The sequence below is a fragment of the Oncorhynchus kisutch genome, linkage group LG10, assembly GCF_002021735.2.
Source record: "Oncorhynchus kisutch isolate 150728-3 linkage group LG10, Okis_V2, whole genome shotgun sequence".
NCBI classification, from domain to species: Eukaryota; Metazoa; Chordata; class Actinopteri; order Salmoniformes; family Salmonidae; genus Oncorhynchus; species Oncorhynchus kisutch.
In genome coordinates this window covers 34,750,601-34,774,690 of record NC_034183.2, presented here as the reverse complement: position 1 = coordinate 34,774,690, position 24,090 = coordinate 34,750,601, and the positions used below count along the sequence as shown (strand labels likewise).

Below are 24,090 nucleotides of genomic sequence, written 5' to 3'. Positions count from 1 at the left end.
CTTAGTCTTCGTTACATCGAGGGATAGGTTGTTATTCTGGCACCACCCGGCCAGGTCTCTGACCTCCTCCCTATAGGCTGTCTCATCATTGTCAGTGATCAGGCCTACCACTGTTGTGTCGTCTGCAAACTTAATGCTGGTGTTGCCTGGCCATGCAGTCGTGGGTGAACAGAGAGTACATGAGGGGACTGAGCACGCACCCCTGGGGAGCTCCAGTGTTGAGGATCAGTGTGGCAGATGTGTTGCTACCTACCCTCACCACCTGGAGCTGGTCCGTCAGGAAGTCCAGGATCCAGTTGCAGAGGGAGGTGTTTAGTCCCAGGATCCTTAGCCTAGTGATGAGCTTTGAGGGTACTATGGTGATGAACGATGAGCTGTTGTCAATGAATAGCGTTCTCACATAATTCTCACATGGCTACGGACGTGAGTGCTATGGGTCTGTAGTCATTTAGGAACGTTGTCTTTGTGTTCTTGGGCACAGGGACTATAGTGGTCTGCTTGAAATATGTTGGTATTACAGAATCAATCAGGGACATGTTGAAAATGTCAGTGAAGACACCTGCCAGTTGGTCAGCACATGCCCGGAGCACACGTACTGGTTATCCGTCTGGCCATGCAGCCTTGTGTTTGATGACCTGTTTAATAGTCTTACTCACGTCGACTATGGAGAGAGTGATCACACAGTCGTCCGGAACAGCTGGTGTTCTCATGCATGCCTTAGTGTTGCTTTCCTCGACACGAGCATAGAAGTGATTTAGCTCGTCTGGTAGGCTCGTGTCACTGGGCAGCTCGCGGCTGTGCTTCCCTTTGTAGTCTGTAATAGTTTGCAAGCACTGCCACATAAGACGAGCGTTGGAGCCGGTGTAGTATGATTCAATCTTAGCCCTGTATTGAAGCTTTGCCTGTTTGATGGTTCGTCGCAGGGCATAGCAGGATTTCTTGTAAGCTTCCGGGTTAGAGTCCCACATCTTGAAATCGGAAGCTCTACCCTTAAGTTCAGTGCGAGTGTTGCCTGTAATCCATGGCTTCTGGTTGGGGTATGTACGTACAGTCACTGGTTGGGGTATGTACGTACAGTCACTGGTTGGGGTATGTACGTACAGTCACATATGGTGTTACTCACATGTAATCAACCTTGTTCTAACTGACATCACTGGGGTTGTTGTGGCAAGTGAATCCATTTTCTCACTACTGAATGATATTGTAGTGTTCGTTCGAGATTCCTACAAGCGCATGAAGCTATGGGAGGAAACCGGTGAGGACAGGAGACACACACGGCTTGATGTAATTGCTGAAACACGCTGGTGGGCCAAAGACAAGGCCTTGAGGAAAGTATTTGGAAGCTTTGCAAAGCCTGACCATGCACTTTACACGGATGTGGTCATCACTATCAAAATAATGGAAAAGAATGTAACAATAAAACCTGCAAGGCCCAAGGGTACAAGGATGCTCTCCCAAAGTATGAAGCCATACTTACAACTGAGGTTTTTCTCAAGATTTTTGCAATACTTGCAAACAAGTGGCATGGATATTGTAACAGCACAGCACTTGGTTACGGGAATGGAGGATAACCTGAGAAAGTGTGACAAGACTTTGAGGGTGTGAAGAGGGCAGCAGACGACTTTGTTGAGTGGGCCAATGGCATTCTGGAGGAGTAGCAGGGCTGTGATGCCGAAGCGCAGACTGCTCTCCCAGAGAAGAGAACAAAAAAAAGAAGAGAAAGCCAGGTGAGTTGGCAGAAGATGAGCCCATTGCTAATGCAGACATGGATTACAAAATCAAGATCCACAATGTGGTATTGGACACTGTTGGTGAAAGTATTCACCTCCGTTATGCGGCAAATGCAGTGCTGTATACAGATGTCTCATGCATGAATCTGAAGCATTTTCTCAGATGAGAGAAAAGGGCCTTCCAAAGACAGCCATGAAGGAGCTCAGCAAATGCGTATTGGAATTTGATGAACATGCCCCTGTTGAGTCATTGTAGGCTGAACTGATCAACCTTGCACAACAATGGGAAAGACTGAAACAGTCAGCATTCGAGGAGTGCAACACCAGAGCCAAAGAAGGCTTTGAGGATCCTGATCAAAGTGTAGAGTTGGTGAGCAGACGTTGTTGCCTGATATGCTGCTATCTTCTCCTGTCTCAGTACAATCTGCTCACGGACGCATATCACATCATTGGTTTGGGCTACAAGTTCCTCCTCGACCTATCCATCACTCAGGTGGCTTGTGAGACGACATTCTCCACCCTGAAATTTGTGAAGAACCGCCTAAGAACCTCCCTCACTCAAGAGAACCTTAAAGCGTTCCTTTTGATGGCAACAGAGAAGGAGGCTCTTATGGGACTTGACAAAGATGACATCATTGTCAAGGTGGCAAAGAGCAGTGAGTTACTGTGCTGCCTACTAGTTTACTAGTGGTAATTTCCCACTGGTTACTCTGAAGTAGCTATGATATGACTCTTCCTTAACAGGCTGATAAGGGTGAAAGGCATGTTTTTGGACTTTCGTATTATACTTGCAGTTATGTAGCTAATGTTCAATTTCAATGACTCAGTGTATAGATGTGTCCATAAAGCAAACAGCACAAAAATAAACACCAGTGAGTGAACATTGTAGTCTACATTTTTTTGTAGAAGAGTGCTTTTCCCAACTTTTGTATTAAACTTACTTTACATTGTTGTAGCTTATGTTCAAGTTCAGTGAATGTGTGTGTGAAGTTTTTTGATACTTTTGATATGCTTGATGCTTGAATATAATCATTTGAACATTTGAGCTAACTCTGTACATCTCATTCTCTCATTCTCTTTATAATAAGTGTAGGCCAATTGTTTTGTGTGTCTAGCCTTGTACATTTGTATGTGCTATGATTGGTGTATTCCTAGTGAGTTTTTGAGGGTGCACCCATAGCCATAGCATACCTTGACAACTCAGTGTTCAGATAGGCTACTTGTTGGTCAGTCCCAAATGTTTGTATTTTGTAATGTGGATAACTTTCTTCCCAGATGAACACAGTGGCCAAATGTATAACTAGTTTGGTACCCGTTACATAAAAAAATAGGGTTGGCCTACAAAATGAGCGGTCTGGTGGTTTGCGTGAACAGGGTAGCTTGGGATGGAGTCAAATTCCCGGCCTGAATCATTGTTTCAGTCCGCCCCTGGCCAACACCTTTTCCCCCTCAGGAGACTGAAAAGATTTGGCATTGGTCCCCAGATCCTCAAAAAGTTCTACAGCTGCACCATTGAGTGCATCCCCGCCTGGTATGGCAACTGCTCCGACCATAATGGGCGGCGTAGCCTAATGGTTAGAGTGACGGACTAGTAACCGAAAGGTTTCAATATCGAATCCCCGAGCTGTCATTCTGCTGCTGAACAAGGCAGTTAACCCACTGTTCCTAGGCCGTCACTGAAAATAAGAATTTGTTCTTAACTGACTTGCCTAGTTAAATAAAGGTCAAATACAAAAATAAAAATAAGGCGCTACAGAGGGTAGAGTACATCACTGGGGCCAAGCTTCCTGACCTCCAAGACCTATATACTAGGCGGTGTCAGAGAAAAATTGTCAAAGACTCCAGTCACCCAAGTCATAGACTGTTCTTTCTGCTACTACATGGCAAGCGGTACCGGAGCGCCAAGTCTAGGTCCAAAAGGCTCCTTAACAGCTTCTACCCCCAAGCCATAAGACTGCTGAACAATTAATCAATTGGCCACACGGACTGTTTTTACACTGCTGCTACTCGCTGTTTATTATCTATGCATAGTCACATAGTCACTACCCCTACATGTACAAATGACCTCGACTAACCTGTACCTCCGCACAGTCCGGTACCCCCTGTATATAACCTCGTTATTGTTATTTTATTGTGTAACTTTTTATTACATTTTTTACTTTAGTTGATTTAGTAAATATTTTTTAAACTCAATTTCTTGAACTGCATTGTTCTTTAAGGGCTTGTAAGTAAGCATTTCACGATAAATTCGACACGTGACAAATAACATCTGATTTGATTTGACTGTAAATTGCTAAGGACAAGAGCACACGCTAAATGACCAAAATGTAAATCTCAAAATGAGAACTTGCAAAGAACACTGCGTAATATGTCGCTGCATGGGTAATTCCAGTAATATACTGTAAATTAGATTACAGTAAAAATGTTGGTAGCGTAAAATGCATTACCGTAAAATAGATTACAGTAGTTGTACTGTCAAATTAATTACAGTAAATTATTGGCCACTTTCTTCCAGTAAGTTACTGTAATCCATTTTAATGTCATGTATTTTACTCTACCAAAAAGGTAGAAAATAAGATAATATGTTATGATCAGAGAATGGCGGATAAGACACCACATATTATTACTTAAAAAATGTCAATGAATTTGGGCAAAAACAAAGAAAATTATAATGTTTATACAACAACTGACAGTAGTCAGTAGTAAGACTGAGTATGTTTGTGGGCCATGCAGAGGCCTGACATAAAGGATGCATCCCAAATGACACTCTATTCCCTAAAGGGCTGCAGGTAGCCTAGCAGTTAAGAGCATTCAGGTTGCTGATTCAAATCCCCTAGCCAACTAGATAAAAATTGTGCCTTTGAGCAAGGCACTTAACCCTAATTACTCCTGTAAGTCGGACTGGATAATATTGTCTGTTAAATGATGTATAGGCTCCTGGCCAAAAGTAGTACAGAACATAGGCAATAGGGCAGGGCTCTCCAACCCTGTTCCTGGAGAGCCACCCTCCTGTTTGTTTGTTTCTCCAACTAACCTGATTCAGTTTATCAGCCAGCTAATTATTAGAATCAGGTGTACTAGATTAGTGTTAGAGCGAAAACTTACAGGATGGTAGCTCCCCAGGAACAGAGTTGGAGAGCCCTGTAATTGGGTGTCATTTGGAACTCAGGCAAAGATAACAGCATTAAGACCATGGGTAACAGTGTGAAACGTGATCCAGGACAGTTCAGTGTTTGGGAACCACACTGATGGACATAAGATCACACAAAGCCCAGTGTTTCTCACAGAGAACAGTAAAAATAAAATATAGGCTCTTACAAATAATATATGTCTATCCAGTGAGGGGATTGATTGTTCACTCATCTTCTTTGCTTTGAAAAACAAAAGACAGAGTAGAACAAATGAATCTCTAAAGATAAATAATTGCAATAAATGGTAAAAGGTGGGAAGGAAGGAAGTTGTGGAGGGCTTCTAAAAGTCATGAGCATCTCTGCTTCCAGATACAGTAGAACAGAATACGTATGCTCATTATTTGCTATCCTGGCGTCAACCATCCTATAATGACGAAGCCCAGATAAAGAGGGCACCGCAGCCATTACGAGATATGAAAATAAATAACAGTTTAAGAACAGTAACAGCAGTTTCTGTGATGTGTATGTAGTGACTGAATATATTCAAGTATACTGTATGAGCAGAGGTATGCACTTCTTCCTCCTCCAAAGATATTCTCGGTCCATCTTTTCATAATGCTGTATTGAGTCAGCAGTTTTAAGTTCCTCGGTGTCCACATCACTTGTCATGGACCAACAACACCCCCACTCTTGTCAGCGTCTGTAATTCCTAAGGCGACTGAAGAAATTTGGCATGTCACCCCGGGTCCTCTCCAAATACTACCGATGCACCATCGAGAGTGCCCTGACCGGTTGCAATACGGCCTAGTACAGGAATCGCTCCATTCACGGCCACAAGGCCCTCCAGCGAGTGGTGAAGACGGCCCACCACATCACTGGGACCGTGCTCCGACCCATCTAGGACATCTACTCGAAACGGTGCCTGAGGAAAGCTCCAAGCATCATCAAGGACCCCGCACACAAATTGTTTACTCGCTTACCGTCAGGCAGACGGTATCGGAGCATGAGGTCTGATACCAACAGGCTCAGTGACAATTTGTATCTACCAGCCATCAGACTACTGAACATTTGAACTTGACTGACCACCTTCTCTGATTCTCGGCACCTTAGCACACCTTAGCGTGCGCACACACAGGCACACACACACACATGCACACACACACACGCACACAGCAAATGCTGCTTCCAGACATATTGCGATTGCTAAATACTGCACAATTTAAACACTTGCCCCCAAATCCCCTCTTGCCCAAAACCCACAGATAAATACTGGACTATAAATTGTGCCTTCCTGTATTATACTTATACAAAAAATATATTATATTCAACTGAGCCATTTACTTTATGTTCATATTCTTATCATTTATTATTTCTTACTGTTGTTGCATTGTCGAGAAAGAACTTGCAAGTAGGCATTTAGTTGGACGGTGTATACCATGTTTATCCCATACATATGACTAATAAAACTTCAAACTATTGTCACACTGCAGCAAATCATAAAATAGAACAGTATAACTCCGTGTTCAACAGAGTTCAAGTTCCCTTTGTTCTAGAGTATTCTAGAGTGTTGTGTATCTCTCCAATGAAGTCCAGTGAAGATGCCATCTACCACAGTTATCTTCTGTCAGAGATAGGAACGCTTCAGAACCCTTCACCAGCCTTCTGTCCTGACAACAGTATGCCTCAGCCAGTGGTGAAGGTTAGGTTGAGGGGAACAGAGCAGGACGTCACAATGCTGCCCCTGTGTTTCACCTCCATATCTCTCTGCGATCTGGGATTGGCTGGATGTTGTCATCAGCACCCCGAGCCACAGATCCCATGGGTCAAGTCCTGTATAACCCCGGCCTTCACCAGCTTAATCAGGAACTCCTTCTCTCTAGAAATGTTATGAGTCCAGGACTGCGAACAGGAGACAGGGAGGGAGGAGAGGATAGGTGGGGAGAGAGGGAGGATGGAGAGACAGAAAGGACAGGGGGGTAGAGGACAGGAGATGCAGAGGAAACAATTAGGTACTTTACAGGGGATGGAGGTAAAAAAGTAACATTCTTTGAAAATGGAGGCAGGGAGGATGACAAAGCTGTTGCGTCCACATACTATTACTTTACTTTCAACTTTTGATCACAGAGATTTTCTCAGTGGAGGCAAAGGCGAGAGGTACAATAGAAGACCGAAAGTAAACAGACCATTGAGGTTGACAGGGACACTATTGTGTCTTTTTAAAAGGAGCTTTCTACACTTACGGAGCTACACCTTAAATACAGCGGATGAGAGAGAGACAACACCACATGACTGTACAATGTGGTTCACTAAACGTTGTGGCTAAACCATTTTTTTTTTACCGTGGGCTGTTGGATGCAAAAGATAAGAGAGAAAGAGAAGTGATTTATTATTATGGCTCCACGAGCTAAATGCGAAAACCATTCACAGCTCAAAACAGCCATGTCCATAGTGAAAGATCTGATGGAGATGCCGGTACATGACGGTAAATGATGATGGGAAAACTAGTGTCATTGCAGGCATGTTCAAAACCTTTTACTAACCACGACCACATCCTTTACAGGAACAACCTATCCCATACTTGCCTCTGTATCGTGTGTCTGGTCTAAAATATCACCCTTTTTGATTCCAGGTAGAACCCTTTTGGGTTCCAGGTACAACCCTTTTGGGTTCCATGTAGAACTCTCTGTAGAAAGGGTTTTACATGGAACCTAAAAGGGTTCTACCTGGAAACAAAAGAGATCTACTGGGAACCAAAAAGTGTTATTCAAAGGGTTATTATATGAGGACAGACTAAGAATCCCTTTCGGTTCAAGATATTACCTTTTTTTCTAATAATGCAGTGAATCCTTTAGGTATCATTAGAAAGAGTATATGATAAGTGTTTGAACAGTCTTAGCTGTTCAGTACATAGCTGTGTTTGTTTGCTCCATTCAGAGGCAGGATAGCCTGTTGGACCGAGCGGTTCTACAGGCACAGACCCAAAGGACTTTGAGTGTGAGGCCCAGCGTTCATCTTGGAATGACAGCTTCACACGGGCCCTGGGTCACCCACAGAGAGAATAATGTACTACCACAGCTCTCAATTATACATGGCAGGGGGGTGGGAGTGGTGCTGCGATGGGTTTGTGCCACTGCAAACTAAAACACAAGTTGACACAAGGAGAGTGCACACTGACATCTGGTTCAAAACCAATCTAATTGTATTGGTTACATGCACCAAATTTAACTGGTGTAAACTTGACATGGAAATGCAGAATACAAAAATAAAAATATTTGCTACATAAAAAAGAAATAGTAACACAATTAAAACAATAACGAGGTAATATACAAGGAGTACCAGTATCGAGTCAAGGGGCAGGGGTACTAGGTAGTTAATTGAGGTAATAGCGAGATATTTCCAAGAAACTGAAGATCTTGTACAATGCTGAGTTGCAAAGAAAAAGCCATATCTCAGACTGGCCAATGAAAATATAATATAATATTAAGATGGGCAAAAGAACACAGACTATTTAATGAAGCTGCCAGTTGAGGACTTGTGAGGAGCCTGTTTCTCAAACTAGACACTCTAATGTACTTGTCCTCTTGCTCAGTTGTGCACCGGGGCCTCCCACTCCTCTTTCTATTCTGGTTAGAGTCAGTTTGCACTGTTCTGTGAAGGGAGTAGTACACAGCGTTGTACGAGATCTTCCGTTTCTTGGCAATTTCACGCATTGGACTAGCATTCATTTCTCGGAACAAGAATAGACTGATCAGTTTCAGAAAGTTATTTGTTTTTGGCCATTTTGAGCCTGTAATCGAACCTACAAATACTGATGCTTCAGACACTTAACTAGTCTAAAGAAGGCCAGTTTTATTGCTTCTTTAATCAGTACAATAGTTTTCAGCTGTGCTAACATAATTGAAAAAGGGTTTTGTAACGATCAATTAGCCTTTTAAAATTATAAACTTGGATTAGCTAACACAATATGCCATTGGAACACAGGAGTGATGGTTGCTGATAATGGGCCTCTGTCCGCCTATGTAGATATTCCATAAAAAATAATCAGCGGTTTCCAGCTACAATAGTCATTTACAACATTAACAATGTCTACACTGTATTTCTGATCAATTTGATATTATTTTAAAGGACCAAAAATGGGCTTTTCTTTCAAAAACAAGGGCATTTCAAAGTGACCCCAAACATTTGAACGGTAATGTACATGTAGGTAGGGGTAAAAGTGACTAGGCAATCAGGATATATAATAAACAGACTAGCAGCAGCGTATGTGAAGATGGTGAAAGTGGGTCTATGTGTGGCATCAATATGCAAGTGTGTGTGAGAGTATGTAGTGTGTGTGTGTGTGTGGAGTGTTAGTGTAGTGGGAATGTGTGGATAGAGTCTAGTGAGTGTGCATAGAGCCAGTGCAGGGGTGTCAGTGCAAAACAAGTGCAAAACAATTAAGATAAAGAGTAAGATAAATAATACAATAATAAAGGGGATCAATGTAAATAGTCCAGGTAACCATCAGTCTTATGGCTTGGGGTTAGAAGCTGTTCAGGTACCTTTTGGTCCCAGACTTGGTGCTCCGGTATCGCTTGCCATGCGGTAGCAGAGAGAACAGTCTATGACTTGGGTGGCTGGAGTCTTTGACAATTTTTAGGGCCTTGCTCTGACACTGCCTGGTATAGAGGTCCTGGCATTGTCGTGCCCTCATCATGACTGTGTTGGTGTGTTTGGATGATGATAGGTCCTTAGTGATGTGGACACTCCACTCCAGCCCCTTCGATGTGAATGGGGGTGTGTTCAGCCCTCCATTTCTTGTAGTCCACGAAAAGCTTATTTGTCTTGCCCATATTGAGGGAGTGGTCTGCCAGGTTTCTGACCTCCTTGCGATAGGCTCATTAGCCTTAGTGATCAGGCCTATCACCGTCGTGTTGTCGGCAAGCTTAATGGCGGTGTTGGAGTAATGCACGGCCACGCAGTTTGGGTGAACAGGGACTACACGAGGGGAATCAGCACGCACCCCTGAAGGGCCCCCCTCACCAACTAGGGAAGTCCAGGATACAGTTGCAGAATGAGATGTTCAGTCCCAGATTCCTTAGCTTAGCGATGAGCTTGGAGGGCACTATGTTGTTGAATGCTGAGCTGTAATCAATGAACAGCATTCTCACGTATGTGTTGATTTTGTCCAGGTGGGAATGGGCAATGTGGAGTGCAATAGAGATTACGTCATCTGTTGATCTGTTGGGGCGGTATGCGAATTTCAGTGGTTCCAGGGTTTCTGGGATGATGATGTTGATGTGAGCCATGACTAGCCTTATAAAGCATTTCATGGCTACAGAAGTGAATGCTATGGGGCAATAGTCATTTAGACAGGTTACCATGGCATTCTAAAGGCACAGGGACTATGGTGATTTGCTTAAAAAATGTAGGTAAACTACATGACCAAAAGTATGTGGACAACTGCCCGTAGAACATCTCATTCCAAAGTCATGGGCGTTAATATGGAGCTGGTACCCCCCCTTTGCAGTTATAACAGCCTCCACTCTTTTGGGAAGACTTTCCACTAGATGTTGGAATATTGCTGCAGGGACTCACTTCCATTCAGCCACAAGAGCATTAGTGAGGTCGGGCACTGATGTTGGGGTGATGAGGCCTAGCTCGCAGTTGGCATTCCAATTAATTCCAAAGGTGTTCGATGGGGTTGAGGTCAGGGCTTTGTGCAAGCCAGTCAAGTTCTTCCACTACGATCTCGACAAACCATTTCTGTATGGACCTTTTTTTGTGCACAGGGGCATTGTCCTGCTGAAACAGGAAAGGGCCTTCCCCAAACTGTTGCCACAAAGTTGGAAGCACATAATCGTCTAGAATGTCATTGTATGCTGTAGCGTTAAGATTTCTCTCCACCAAACCCAGATTCGTCCGTCCGACTGCCAGATGGTAGAGCGTGATTAATCACTCCAGAGAACGCGTTTCCACAACTCCAGAGTCCAATTGGCAGCTAGCTTTATAGCCACTCAAGCTGATGCTTGGCATTGCACATGGTGATCTTAGGCTTGTGTGCGGCTGCTCGGCCATGGAAACCCATTTTATTCAGCTCCCGATGAACAGTTATTGTGTTGACTTTGCTTCCAGAAGAAGTTTGGAACTTGGTAGTGAGTGTTGCAACCGAGGACAGACAAGTTTTAAGCACTACATGCTTCAGCACTCTGCGGTCCTGTTCTGTGATCTTATATGGACTACCACTTCACAGCTGAGCCGTTGTTGCTCCGAGACATTTCCACTTCACAAGAACAGCAGTTACAGTTGACTGGGGCAGCTCGAGCAAGGCAGACATTTGACGAACTGACTTGTTGGAAAGGTGGCATCCTATAACGGTGCCATTTTGAAAAATTTACTGAGCTATTCAGTAATGCCATTCTACTGCAAATGTTTGTCTATGGTGGTTGCATGGCCGTGTGCTTGGTTTTATAGACTTGTCAGCAACAAGTGTGGCTGAAATAGCCGAAACTACTAATTCAAAGGGATGTTCACATACACTATATATACAAAAAAAACTGGTCAGCGCATACTCCGAGTACGTGTCATGGTAATCCATCTGGCCCTGTGGCCTTGTGAATGTTAACCTGTTTAAAGGTCTCACTCACAACGGTTACGGGGAGCATGATCATACAATTGTCCTGAACAGCTGGGGCTCTCACACATGCTTCAGTGTTGTTTGCCTCGAAGCGAGCATAGAAGGCATTTAACTCATCTGGTAGCCTCCCATCACTGGGCAGCTCTCAGATGGGTTTCCCTGTGATAGTTTGCAAGCCCTGCTATATCCGACGAGCATCAGAGCCGGTGTAGAAGGATTCGATCTTAGTCCTGAATTGATGATTTGCCTGTTTGATGGATTGTCCAAAGGCGTAGCAGAGTTGTGTGTGTGTTTGTGTTCTAAAGGTGATTGCATGTCAGCCATGGAGGGACCAGAGCAGCCACTCTGGGCTCTGACATCCCTCAGTAAAGAGTGATTTATGACCAGGCAGAGTGCTGTGTACTTAACCAGCAGATCAGATGGCCCCTGTAGACACAGGGACTTGTGTTTGTCTGTGTCCTTAGTGTCTGTCTGTGTCCCTATTCCCTATAGTGCACTACTTTTTTTAGGGCTATGGTCTAAAGTTGTGCACTATTAAGGGAATAGGGTGCCATTTGGGACACACACACTGTGGTGCTTGTGGTAGTGTCTCCTCTTTAGAACTCAGCACCCACAGGCTCCTATGCACTTGACTTTCTTTACACATCCTACTTCATATCCTACTCAACATCTCGCCTCTCATGTGGTGGTGGGAATTGGGAAGTAAAATGATGAATATAAGAGAGTAACCACGAGACTCTTGGGTATTAAATAATGACAGAAAGGTTTGTGTAAACTTCCACTGGGGAGAAGTAAACTATCAAAGCTAAACAGACAGGATGTTGGTGGGCAGGGGAGACAGGGACACACGCTTAGCAGGGAATGCTAACACATAATCACCGGCTGGCTGTAAGGTTCATAGCTTTGGACTTTGAGTGGGCAGATGGATGGGTGGATGTTACTGGTATGTTCCAGTAACTAAGGGTTCAGAGAACAGCCGATACCACAGCAACACAGTCAGTGACCTGTATGACTCATCATCAAAGGGATCCCCCGCAACATTGTCTTTTTGTCTCTTTCAGATCAACCTAACTCTTTCATAAGGTGACCCTTTCACAACTTTACCCTTTCACAACCTAACTCTTTCAGAACCTAACCCTTTACAAACTAACCCTTTCACAACCTAACCCTGTCAACACACTTAGAAATAAAGGTACTATCTAGAACTTAAGTGTACTTCTGCTGTCCCCATAGGAGAACCATTTAAATAACCATTTTTGGTTTCAGGTAGGACCCTTTCCACAAAAGGGTTCTCCTATGGGGACCGCCAAAGTTGCCTTTTGGAACCCTTTTTGGAACCCTTCTGCACTGAGGGATTCTAAAGTGAAAAAGAGTAGCACTAACTGGCGGTGTACTCCAATAGAGGTTCTGCTTTAACATGTTGGTACAACTGTCCTCTGGTAGAAGGCAGATAATGACAAGTAGGAGACAGATGTACAGAACACGCTTTATTCCACATTCAAGACAGACAGGCACACACACAGCGATAGGAATTGGACTGATGGTGAAAGGGATAGTGGTTGTCTAGGAATCAGACAATGTACAACTGTTATAGCTGCATAGGAAGTAATAACAATGTAATTGTAATGCTACCGTAGTAATAGCAGTGCTAAGAACTGCATCATTGTAAAGTGGGGCAAGCAATATATTGGCTAATAGCACACAATGAACAGAACATGCTACAGGATGTACAAAGGAATAGTAGTAGCATGAGAAGTATAAGTACGTTAGCAATAATGGCTACACAGAGAGGCTAGTAGGACCCAGATAATGTAGCACACAATGTGACAGTATACATGTAGCACACTAGGTTAGGCAATAACAGGCTAGTAGTACGGGACAGTATATACAGAGGCAGGATAGCATGCTAGGCTGATAGACCACAGGCTCTTGGACATGGCAGACAACGTAAAAGCTATACAGTTAGCGCGCAAGGCTAATAGATAGCATTAGCATGCAAGGATGTTAACGTGTAGACAATAACAAGGTCATGGGGGCAGGCATTTCGGGAGAGGCCAGGACGTGATGATGTTATAGGCCGGCCATCTTGGGTGAGTGTGAGACACAATAGGCTGGCAGCCATCTTGGCTCATGGAGTGTAATGGGGAAAGATTTTACCTCATAGCCTGAACATGAAAAAAGTATGTACCCCTGAACTATGCCATAAGGGCCAGATAAGCAGGACTAGTGTGGCTAGTACACAGGCCTGAGATAGTAACATTTAACCCTCAAATGAATAAGCACACAGTAATTACACAGTAGTTACACAGTCCCAAGGGACTATTATATAGAGAGGCAGAATATACACATGAACCCTAAAGTCCACTTACATGGTCAGTGACACACTAACACATGGTTGCACAGTCCACGCTGGAGGCTTGTCCTCGTAGGAAGGATCCAGTGGTGAGTTTTGTTGAGGTGGTGCAAAATATTTCTGACCTGTTGTCTCTCTGCACCCCAGCAGTAAAAGGCTACAAAGTTTGTCTCTTCAGTATCAGAGATAGGGAGAAGGTTTGAATGGTTAATGTCTGAGGATTTAATGATACAGGTTAGAGGGTTTTGTACATAAAGGCTGCAGGTATAAATTACGCACTTCAGGAATTAATCACTGGAACCTAGGATAAGATAATGATCTTTAGAGTCTTCTATAAATGGGCGGTAGGTAACCTGGCGGGTAGGAGCATTGGCTAGGTACCCGAAAGGTTGCTTGATCGAGTCCCCGAGCCAACATGGTAAAAATGTGTTGTTCTGCCCTTGAGCAAGGCAGTTAACCTTTGTCGGTTTACTGCTTAGGTAGGCTACCATCCCCTGCCTCAGCTTGACCCCATTGTACAGTGGCAGAGACCACTTCACACCTCTGAGTTAGGGACCAGGTTGCTAGGGTAAGGACACAAAAAAAACAGAGGCAGTGGGAGAACCTATTTAAGTAAGTAAATACATTTTGAAAAATGTTAAAACAGTAATAGTAGTAGGCTACTTTGTAGGCTAACTCAACTGAGCTGCTAGCTAGCTAACTTTACACACTGTTTAGCTAAGTTAATTAAATGTAATCAGCTAGCTAACTTTGTTTTCACTAGCTACCTTGATGTAATCATTGTAAATTAAAAAGACAGTCCCCAAAAGCATTTGTAGAAAACAGCCATGGAATTATTGACAAGTGTTACTCCCCTTTTCCGGGACGGCTAAAAAGCCCTCCCCAGCGCCCTTCCTTCAGCAAATCAGATCATGCCTCCATTCTGCTCCTCCCTTCCTATAGGCAGAAACTTAAACATGAAGTATCCATGTTAAGGACTGTTCAACGTTGGTCTGACTAATCAGAATATATGCTTCAAGATTGTATGTTGATATGTTCTGAGTTGCCTTTGAGAATAACATTGACGTATACACTGACTCAGTGACTGAGTTTATCAGATCAAATCAAGTTTTATGTTTTTTTGCCAACCGAGGCAAGGAAACCTCTCGAACCAGCTAAGGTGTGGAAGCCCGACGAGCCAGCTGAGGCAGAGGCACCCCTGGTTCCTACAGCAGTGGCACCCGGGCCCGACATCACCAACAAAACAGAAAACAAAAACCTCCCTGATGCTTCAAATATTGGTGTCAGCATTCTGTAAGGACAGACGCTGGAGATGAGAAGCAAGTACAGGGAGAGGACATTTAATGAAACATGGACAGGAATAGAATACGGACAGAGTCTGGGCAGGGGAAAACAAAATAACAATAATGCTGACACAGGGGAACAGACAGATATAGAGGGGCCAGGTGTCCAGGTGTGTCCAGGTGTTTCAGATGAGTGCTGATGTGTGTAATGATGGTGACAGGTGCGCGTAATGATAGAAAGCCTGGCACAAGAGAGGAGGAGTGGGAGCAGGCGTAACACAATGACACAAACCGAACAACTAAAAAGGAAGGAAAAGGAAAAGCTAAGGAAAAGAAAAGCTAAAAAGATGTGTCCATGGTCCACATATGTCCAGAGTTTCAGTCTCCCTCAGGTTCTCTAGCAGGCTATTCCAGAAGCATAATAACTAAAGGCTGCCTCTCCATGCCTCTTGGTCCTAGGCTTTGGGATAGTTAAAAGGCCAGTGACAGAGGACCTGAGGGACCTACTGGTTACATAACTTAAAAGCATGTCTGACAAGTACTGGGGTGCACAATCATGGATTGTTTTAAAAAACAATAGAAGAATCTTAAAATGTATAATAAAACTCACAGGCAGCCGGTATTCATAGAGGAAGTGCATAGAGGATGTTGTTCCCACTGTGACGAATAAAACTTATCCAAATAAAATAAAATAAATTAATGGCAGCATTCGGACAAAACTAAAAGTGTAAACCACTGCAATTAACCACGGCAAGGTGACTGGGAACATGGACGAGTACAAACAGTCCAGCTATGCCCTCCGTAAGGCAATAGAACAGTCACAATTCAATGGCTCAGACACGAGATATATATGGCAGGGAGTCCAGACAATCACTGATTATAAATGGAAAACCAGCCACGTCGCTGACACCGACTCCTTGCTCCCGGACAAGCGAAACATCTTCTTCACCCGCTTCAAGGACAACAAAGTGTCCCCGGCACGGGCCAACACCGGTCATGAGGAATGTGAGCTCTCGTTCTACGTGGCTGACATGAGTAAGACATTTAAGTGTGTTAACCCTCGCAAGGCTGCCAGCCCAGACGGCATCCATAGCCGTGTCCTCAGAGCATGTGCAGAGTGTATAAAGACATATTGAAGCTCTCCCTATCAGTCTGTTGTCCCCAATTGCTTCAAGATGTCCACCATTGTTCCTGTACTCAAGAAAGTGAAGGTAACTGAAGTAAATGACTATCGCCAGGTAGTACTCACATCTGTCATCATGAAGTGCTTTGAGAGGGTAGTTAAAGATCATATCACCTCCACCTTACCGGACACACTAGACCCACAACAATTTGCATACCACACCAACAGATCCACAGATGACGCAATCGCCATGGCACTGCCCTATCACATCTGGAAAAGAGAAATATATATGTAAGATTGGTGTTAATTGACTACAGCTCAGCCTTCAACACCATAGTGCCCTCCAAGCTGATCACGAAGCTCAGGACCCTGGGTCTCGACCCACCCTGTGCCACTGGGTCCTGGACTTCCTGACAGGCCGACCCCAGGTGGGGAAGGCAGGCAACAACATCTCCACTACGTTGATCCTCAACACGGGGACCCCACAAAGGTGCGTGATCAGCCCTGTCCTGTACTCCCTGTTCATCCATGACTGCGTGGCCATGCACGCTTCCAACTCAATCATCAAGTTTGCAGACGACACATCAATGGTAGTCCTGATTACCAACAACGACGACACCGCCTACAGAGAGGAGGTGAGGGCCCTAGTGGAGTGGTACCAGGAAAATAATCTCTCTCTCAATGTCAACAAAATGAAGGAGCTGACCGTGGAATTCAGGAGGCAGCAGAGGGAGCACGCTCCCATCCACATTGACGGGGCCGCAATAGAGAGAGTTAAAAGCTTCAAGTTCCTCGCCGTGTACATCACTGACAACCTGAAATGGTCCATCCCTGTTCAACCTCACTCTTTAATCTCAGGAGGCTGAAGACATATGGCTTGGCCCCTTCTACAGATGCACCACTGAATGCATCCTGTCGGACTGTATCAACGCTTGGTACGGCAACTGCACCATCCGCAACAGCAGGGCTCTCCAGAGGGTGGTGCGGTCAGCCCAACGCATCACTGGGGGCACACTGCCTGCCCTCCAGAACATCTACAGGCTGTGGCCCGAGTCAGCTAGAGACCACTAGCTGGCCTGCGCCCAGTAGCTCCCTGAACGTTGGTAATTTTTACTAGCTGGCTACCACCCGGTATTTAACCCTGCACCTTAGAGACTGCTGCCTTATGTGAATAATGTAGTCATTGAGCACTGGTCACTATAATAATGTTTACATACTGTTTTACCCACTTCATATTGTCGTGTCTTTCCTATCATTAACTGAAGACTGATAGTTTTTATCAAAGATTCTCTGTAATTAGTTACTACGCGATCAACTGATTAATCACATAACTAATTAACTAGGAAGTCGGGGCACCAAAGACAAATATTCAGATTACAAAGTTATCATTTCCTAAAATAACTTTTCAGATATTTGATCTGATCAATTAGTCTTCGAATTAATGAATTATTTACTTGACCTCACGTTAGTCTCATTCCAAACGTCGTAAATGGTTGGTTATCTGCACGAACCCAGTCTTCACTATGAGTCATCCATACATCAATTGTCTTAAATAATTTATTTATTACTAACTAAGTAATTCACAGAAATGCATAAACAAACAAACAAGGTAAATGTAATGATAGGAGAATGTGCCCTAGTGGGCTAAACCGGCATGGCGGCTTGTTAGACAAAGGGGGAAGTGGGGGTCGACTAAGAAGTCACTACAAAGTTATAATTATAACAATTGAAATGCTAATCCTTTGCACATGAACACTCACTCATTCGGGAACAATTGCAATCAATATATATATATATATTTATGCTCAGTGTGTCGTCTTGAGCGATGGTGAAAAGTTAATTTATTTTGTAGAATTTTCCGTCTCTCTCCCTCTCTCTCACGGTTGTGGTTGGAGGGGATTGTATAGAATGGATGTTTCGGCGGTTGTTGTTCTTCGCGTTCAATGATACCGAATTCCTAGCTGCAGACTAGTAATTAATATCAAAGACTTGTTCTTATTCTGTCGGTATCGATAGTCTAAGAGTTTAACCACGCGGTATGGTTAAAAGATTCAGCAATGGTCTACAACTCTTTGTCCTCCCAATGGAGAAAAACATGGTCTGCAACCTTTAGCCATCTCGTAATTGAGGTAAGCTCGGTCTGCTGATAATTTCTCAAAGTTGGGTTTTATTCGGAATGGCAGAAAAGGAGCTGTCCCAGGAGGCCATAAGCATTTTGCTACACCCACGATAACATCGGCAAAATATATGTACATGACCAATAACATTTTATTTGATTAGGAAGATGATGGAATTCCAACTCCAGCTGTCAGTAAAGGGAGAGTGTAGGCTACTGGATAGGCTAGGTAACTTTCAGGGAGGACATTATGAAAAGATTCTCATGTTCCAGTCCCTAGAGGGAAAGACAGAGAGATAATAGCCACATAATATTCAGTGCTGTCTAATTTGAGTATAATGAAGCCTGTTTTTTTGTTTTCTGTCTTCAGGTATGTACATCAATGAAAACCTGTGTTCACAGATGAAGAGAGGGGTACCAATGAATGTCCCAAGAGACAGATTTCCATACAGGATTTACCCCAGTGTTTTACCCAAAAGGCTCAGACTTTTCTGTTTCCATCTATGCAGGCCGGCACCCGTGTCTCACTGGGCCATGGCTCCAGCGGACCTGCTCTCACTTGGGGCCAAAACCTTCTCATAAAGCAACTGTGTATACCAGCATTATTTTTTGTGTACAACATTTGCTAACATACTGTAGATAGGCTACCTATATGCCATGAGTTACATGTGTAGGCCCACAGTACCTATATTAGCACGTTATACACATTGTATACGTTATATTACTCACAATGTATCAACCTATTACAACTGGAGCAGGTCAACCCTGCTGGAAGTCTGCATCAGCCCAGCAATAACACACCGGATTCAACTTATCAACCCTAATGAGGTGATAATCAAGTGTGCTATTGCTGGGCTGAAACAGAAGTCTGCTCACTCAGTAGATCAGGGACCAGTGGAGCAAGGTTTGCCACCGTTGGTATTGATTAGTTTTTTTCTCACCTGAAATGATTCTTTAGTAATAATAGCCTACTTGTTACTACTCAATTATTTATTGTTGTTGATACCTAGATGTCTAATCTTTAAATATGAGTTAATTTATTTGTACATTTTGTAGTGATGAAGAGTTGATTCTTTGAAGAGAAGTGTTTAAAGCTGCAATATGTAACTTTTAAGGGCGACCTGACCAACTTCACATAGAAATATGAGTTATAGAAGAGGTATTCTATGTGCACAGTTTCTATGTTTCCTTTTCATAGGTTTTACATTTGAGTCTTTTACTTTCGGTATTGTACACCAGCTTCAAACAGCTGAAAATACAATATTTTTGGTTATTGAAAGGATATTTCACAGTGGTTTAGATGGTACAATTCTCTTCACTATATATATCGTTTGTTTTGTCACCTTTAAACTTGTAAATATATTTTTTTACTATTATTCAAAATGAACTAGTGTCAATGTTGGTTAATAACATATCACAATCCTGTAATGCAAAGGGGAAGGGGTTCTGTCTCTAATGTGTCTGTTTCTGTGTTGTATTCACAAATGAACATTTCCTTTTTGTCTAGTTATAAGAGCTCCAATCTGTTTTATTTGATCGTCAATCTGTCTCAGTATATCTGAATCAAATTTAGCAGTTTATCATATGGCATGCATGGCCAATGCAGCCACAGGCCTGTAGCACTCAGAGAACAGCTAAACTCACACATTGTTTACATGTTGAGCTATATGTTCTCAATTTAAAATGATTCCAGTAGACAATGTATATGAGGCAAACCATATACCAGATTTTGTACATTCCTTTGAAGTGCTGACATATGAAATTGTCTAGTGAAATTCAAACCTTGTAATTTAGGTGCAGTATGAAAAGAAGATGACAACAATTAGGCTACAGGAGATGAGCATTACAGGTAACATATTATGAGGTTCATTTAATTCAATTCAGCAATGGTGCTTGCAAAAAGGAAGTAGTTGTCTCCATAGCAGATCGACCAGGGGTAATTGAACTCTTACCCTACGAGGTCCGGAGCCTGCTGGTTTTCTGTTCTACTTTATAATGAAGTGCGTCCACCTGGTGTCCCAGGTCACCCTGTATAAGCTAGATACTCGGTCACAGCTATACCTTTAGATCAATAATATGCTGTTTTTATTCAAATGTTGTTATAATCGTGAGAGAAATTAAACTAGCTAGTAGCTAACGGTAGCTAGCTAGTTATACCTTACAAGGTTAGCTGACTTTTCTCAAAACAAAACTCATTGTAGCTAGCTACATCTTGTCCCTCATGCTAGCCTGCACAGTCAAATTTCACTCCAGAAATGTACAAATTACATTTATATGGCCAGCATTTGAGACCATTTATCCCCTCTTGCTGCAGCTTTAGCTCATCTTGAATAACAGTGAAATGCTGTGAAAACCAGCGTGCTGCAAATGTTCTAGAATGTTTTGTCACCAATGCTTGTTTGTTAAAAACATTTTGTCCGCTTGTACATTTGCTCCTACAGCACTAAACTGGTGGGCACCTTTCGAGCTCCGCCAAGCAAGGCATTTGATTGGTTTGACGTGTTGTGAGGCGTCAGTGATTTACACTGGATTCACACTCATCTTTAGCTGATTTCTGCCATGAACTTCCCCAGGCTTCCCGTACTAGGGAAGCCTGGTTTGCGGCGAGGCTAACCTAACTCTGGCTTTCACAACCTAACTTAGGAGACTAACACCTCAGCTCACACAAGTTTGCGGCTGCGTCCTAAATGGCAGCCAATTCCCAATGGACCCTGGTCAAAAGTAGTACACTATATAGGCACTATAGGGAATAGGGTGCCATTTGTTACGCAGGGTGAGTGAGTGCATGGAAAGCTCAGGTTTAATTGGAAATAGTTTACAATTACCGTGCCAATTATGGTTCAAATATTCAGGTAAATTTTGTCTGTAAATTTCCTTCTTGTTTTACAAGATATTTATAAAAGCTTTTCTTAACGAAGCTATTTTGACCTTGGCACCAAACTAAGCCATCAGTTCTTCTCACTTTGATGCTGTGTGGAATGTGTGCATGTGTGTGTGTGAACATGTAGTTGAGAGGTGAGTTGCTGGGTAAGGATGATACAACCATCATCCATAGTTAACTATCAGACTGACAACATACATTACACATGCCCCTCTTTCAGCTTCCATTATTTCAACAGGACTGCTAGAAATCTTAACAAACCTTCTGCTATACAGTAGGTCAGTGTGACCTCATGGTCAGATGAATGCATTGTATACAAAATAGATTACATATTTATTTTCATGTTTCCATGATGTATGTAAGCGTGTGTGTGTGTTTGTGTGTGTGTGTCAAGGCCCCACTGTGACCCTTTAAGGGGTCGACAGAGAATACGTAGACGGGGCAAATGGCTGTTGTCAGTGTCAGGTCACATGTACCTGTTTGATGGCCACCATCCTGATCTTCTCATAGTAGTGTAGGGGAGCGTGGGGGGTACTCATGTCATAACCAAATCCAGCCACGGCTACCTCATCACAGTTATGGAGGGCCATTGTTATGGCAACAGTCCCCAGTGTCGGAATATTCTGGAAAACACAGAAGAGAAGAAAAATGTTCCCTGAAACAAGACAGTGAGTAAAGTTGACTACCTGAACTACTGGAGGTTAATAGCACATGGGGTAAGAAAGAATAAATGTAAAAAGGTTACCAAACAGTAGTAATCGAACTATTTGAAAGACTTTAGTCACAGCTGAGTCAAGATTTGAAAAGATGGCGCCGACAGACATGGTCGTCCAGTTCCTAGCTCCTAGCCAACTTTGCAGTATTTAATTTTTTTTGTGTGTTATTTCTTAAATTATTTGCTCAGAACATTTCTTGCATTATTACCTACAGCCAAAAATAACGTTTGGATATTAGATTTCCCGGTCACTCACCATAATTTCAACCATAAATTAGACTTTCCTGAACTGGCTCCTTTGTTCGTACCTCCCAAAACAGTTCCACTCATCACAGGGGCTGCTCCAATACGCCCTCAAAGCAGAAGAGGAATATGGAGTGGGCTTTAATTTGCAAACCATCCACTGCCTCCAAGTATATTACTCACTAAGGTTTAGTCCATGGACAATAAAGTAGACAAGCTCAGGACGAGGATCTCCTTCTAGAGAGACATCAGGGACAGTAACATCATCTGTTTCACAGAATCATGGCTCTCTCCGGATATGCTGTCCCCATCCATACAGCTAGGTGGGTTCTCCGTAACATTCCTTGAACAGTAAGAAAGAACTCTCAGGGAAAAAGAAAATCGAAGGTGTATGGTGCATGCTCAGCCCCCTCCTGTACTCTATTGTTCACCCATGACTGTGTGGCCAAGCATGTCTCCAGCTCAAGCATCAAGTTTGCAGATGACAGTTGTAGTCCTGGATACCAACAACAACGAGACAGGCTACAGGGAGAAGGGGAGGGCACTGGCAGACTTCAGGAGACAGCAGAGAGAGCACGTCCTCATCCACAGGGCCGCAGTGGAGAGGGTGAAAAGCGTCAAGTTCCTCGGCGTGCACATCAGTGACAACCTGAAATGGTCCATCCATACAGAAAGTGTGGTGAATAAGGTGCAATAGCACCTCTTCAAGCTCAGGAGACTGAAGGTGTTTGGCTTGGCCTCTAAGACCCTCACAAACTTCTAAAGATGTACCATTGAGAGCATCCTGTTGGGCTGTATCAATGCCTGATACGGCAACTGCACCTTCTGAAACCTTTGGGCTCTCCAGAGGGTGGTGCGGTCAGCCCAACGCATCACCGGGGCACGCTGTCTGCCCTTAAGGTCATCTGCAGCACCTGGTGTCACAGGAAGGCCAATTAGATCATCAAAGACCTCAGCCAGCCGAGACACTAACTGTTCACCCCACTACCATCTAGAAGGCAGACAATTCAGGTGCATCAAAGCTGGGACCAAGAGACTGAAAATCAGCTTCTATCTCCAGGCTATCAGAGTGTTAAATAGTCACCACTAACCGGCCTCCGCCCAGTAACCTGCCCTGAACTTTGGTCATTTTTACTAGCCGGCTACCACCCGGTACACTACCCTGCACTTTAGAGACTGATGCCCTATGTACAGTTGAAGTCGGAAGTTTACCTACACTTAGGTTGGAGTCATTCAAACTCATTTGTCTACGACTCCACAGATTTCTTGTTAATCAAGTTGGTTAGGACATATACTGTACTTTGTGCATAACTCAAGAAATGTTTCCAACAATTATTTACAGCCAGATTATTTCACTTATAATTCACTGTATCACAATTCCAGTGGGTCAGAAGTTTACATACACTAAGTTGACTGTGCCTTTAAACAGCTTGAAAATTCCCAAAAATGATGTCATGGCTTTAGAAGCTTCTGATAGGCTAATTGACATAATTTGAGTCAATTGGAGGTGAACCTGTGGATGTATACCTTAAAACTCAGTGCCTTTTGCTTGACATCATGGGAAAATCAAAAGAAATATGCCAAAATATCAGAAAAGAAAATATAGACCTCCACAAGACCAAACACCAAACGCCTGAAGGTACCACGTTCCTCTGCACAAACAATCTGAACAAACAATAGTAGGCAAGTATAAACACCATGGGACCACGCAGCCGTCATACCGCTCAGGAAGGAGATGCGTTCTGTCTCCTAGAGATGAACGTACTTTGGTGCAAAAAGTGCAAATCAATCCCAGAACAACAGCAAAGGACCTTGTGAAGATGCTGGAGGAAACAGGTACAAAAGTTTCTATATCTACAGTGAAACAAGTCCTATATCGACATAACCTGAATGGCCGCT

General features: G+C 43.4%; 1 protein-coding gene across 6 annotated transcripts in view; it reads right to left on the bottom strand.

The window, feature by feature from the left end:
* Positions 1–6,202: 6,202 nt before the first annotated feature.
* LOC109898080 (CMP-N-acetylneuraminate-beta-1,4-galactoside alpha-2,3-sialyltransferase) overlaps positions 6,203–24,090 on the bottom strand; it is a 91,598-nt gene continuing 73,710 nt past the window's right edge. For 2 of the 6 annotated variants that reach the window (XM_020492859.2, XM_020492860.2), the window contains exons 10-11: positions 21,710–21,856; positions 6,203–6,760 (exon numbers count right to left, since the gene is read on the bottom strand). In XM_020492859.2, the coding sequence (XP_020348448.1) occupies positions 6,656–6,760; positions 21,710–21,856 (252 nt within the window). In that variant the 3' untranslated portion in view covers positions 6,203–6,655. Of the gene's footprint in view, positions 6,761–12,951; positions 14,780–15,465; positions 16,507–21,709; positions 21,857–24,090 lie in introns of those variants that run through there. The other 4 variants (XM_020492861.2, XM_031833593.1, XR_004211213.1 and 1 more) reach the window with 3 other exon arrangements.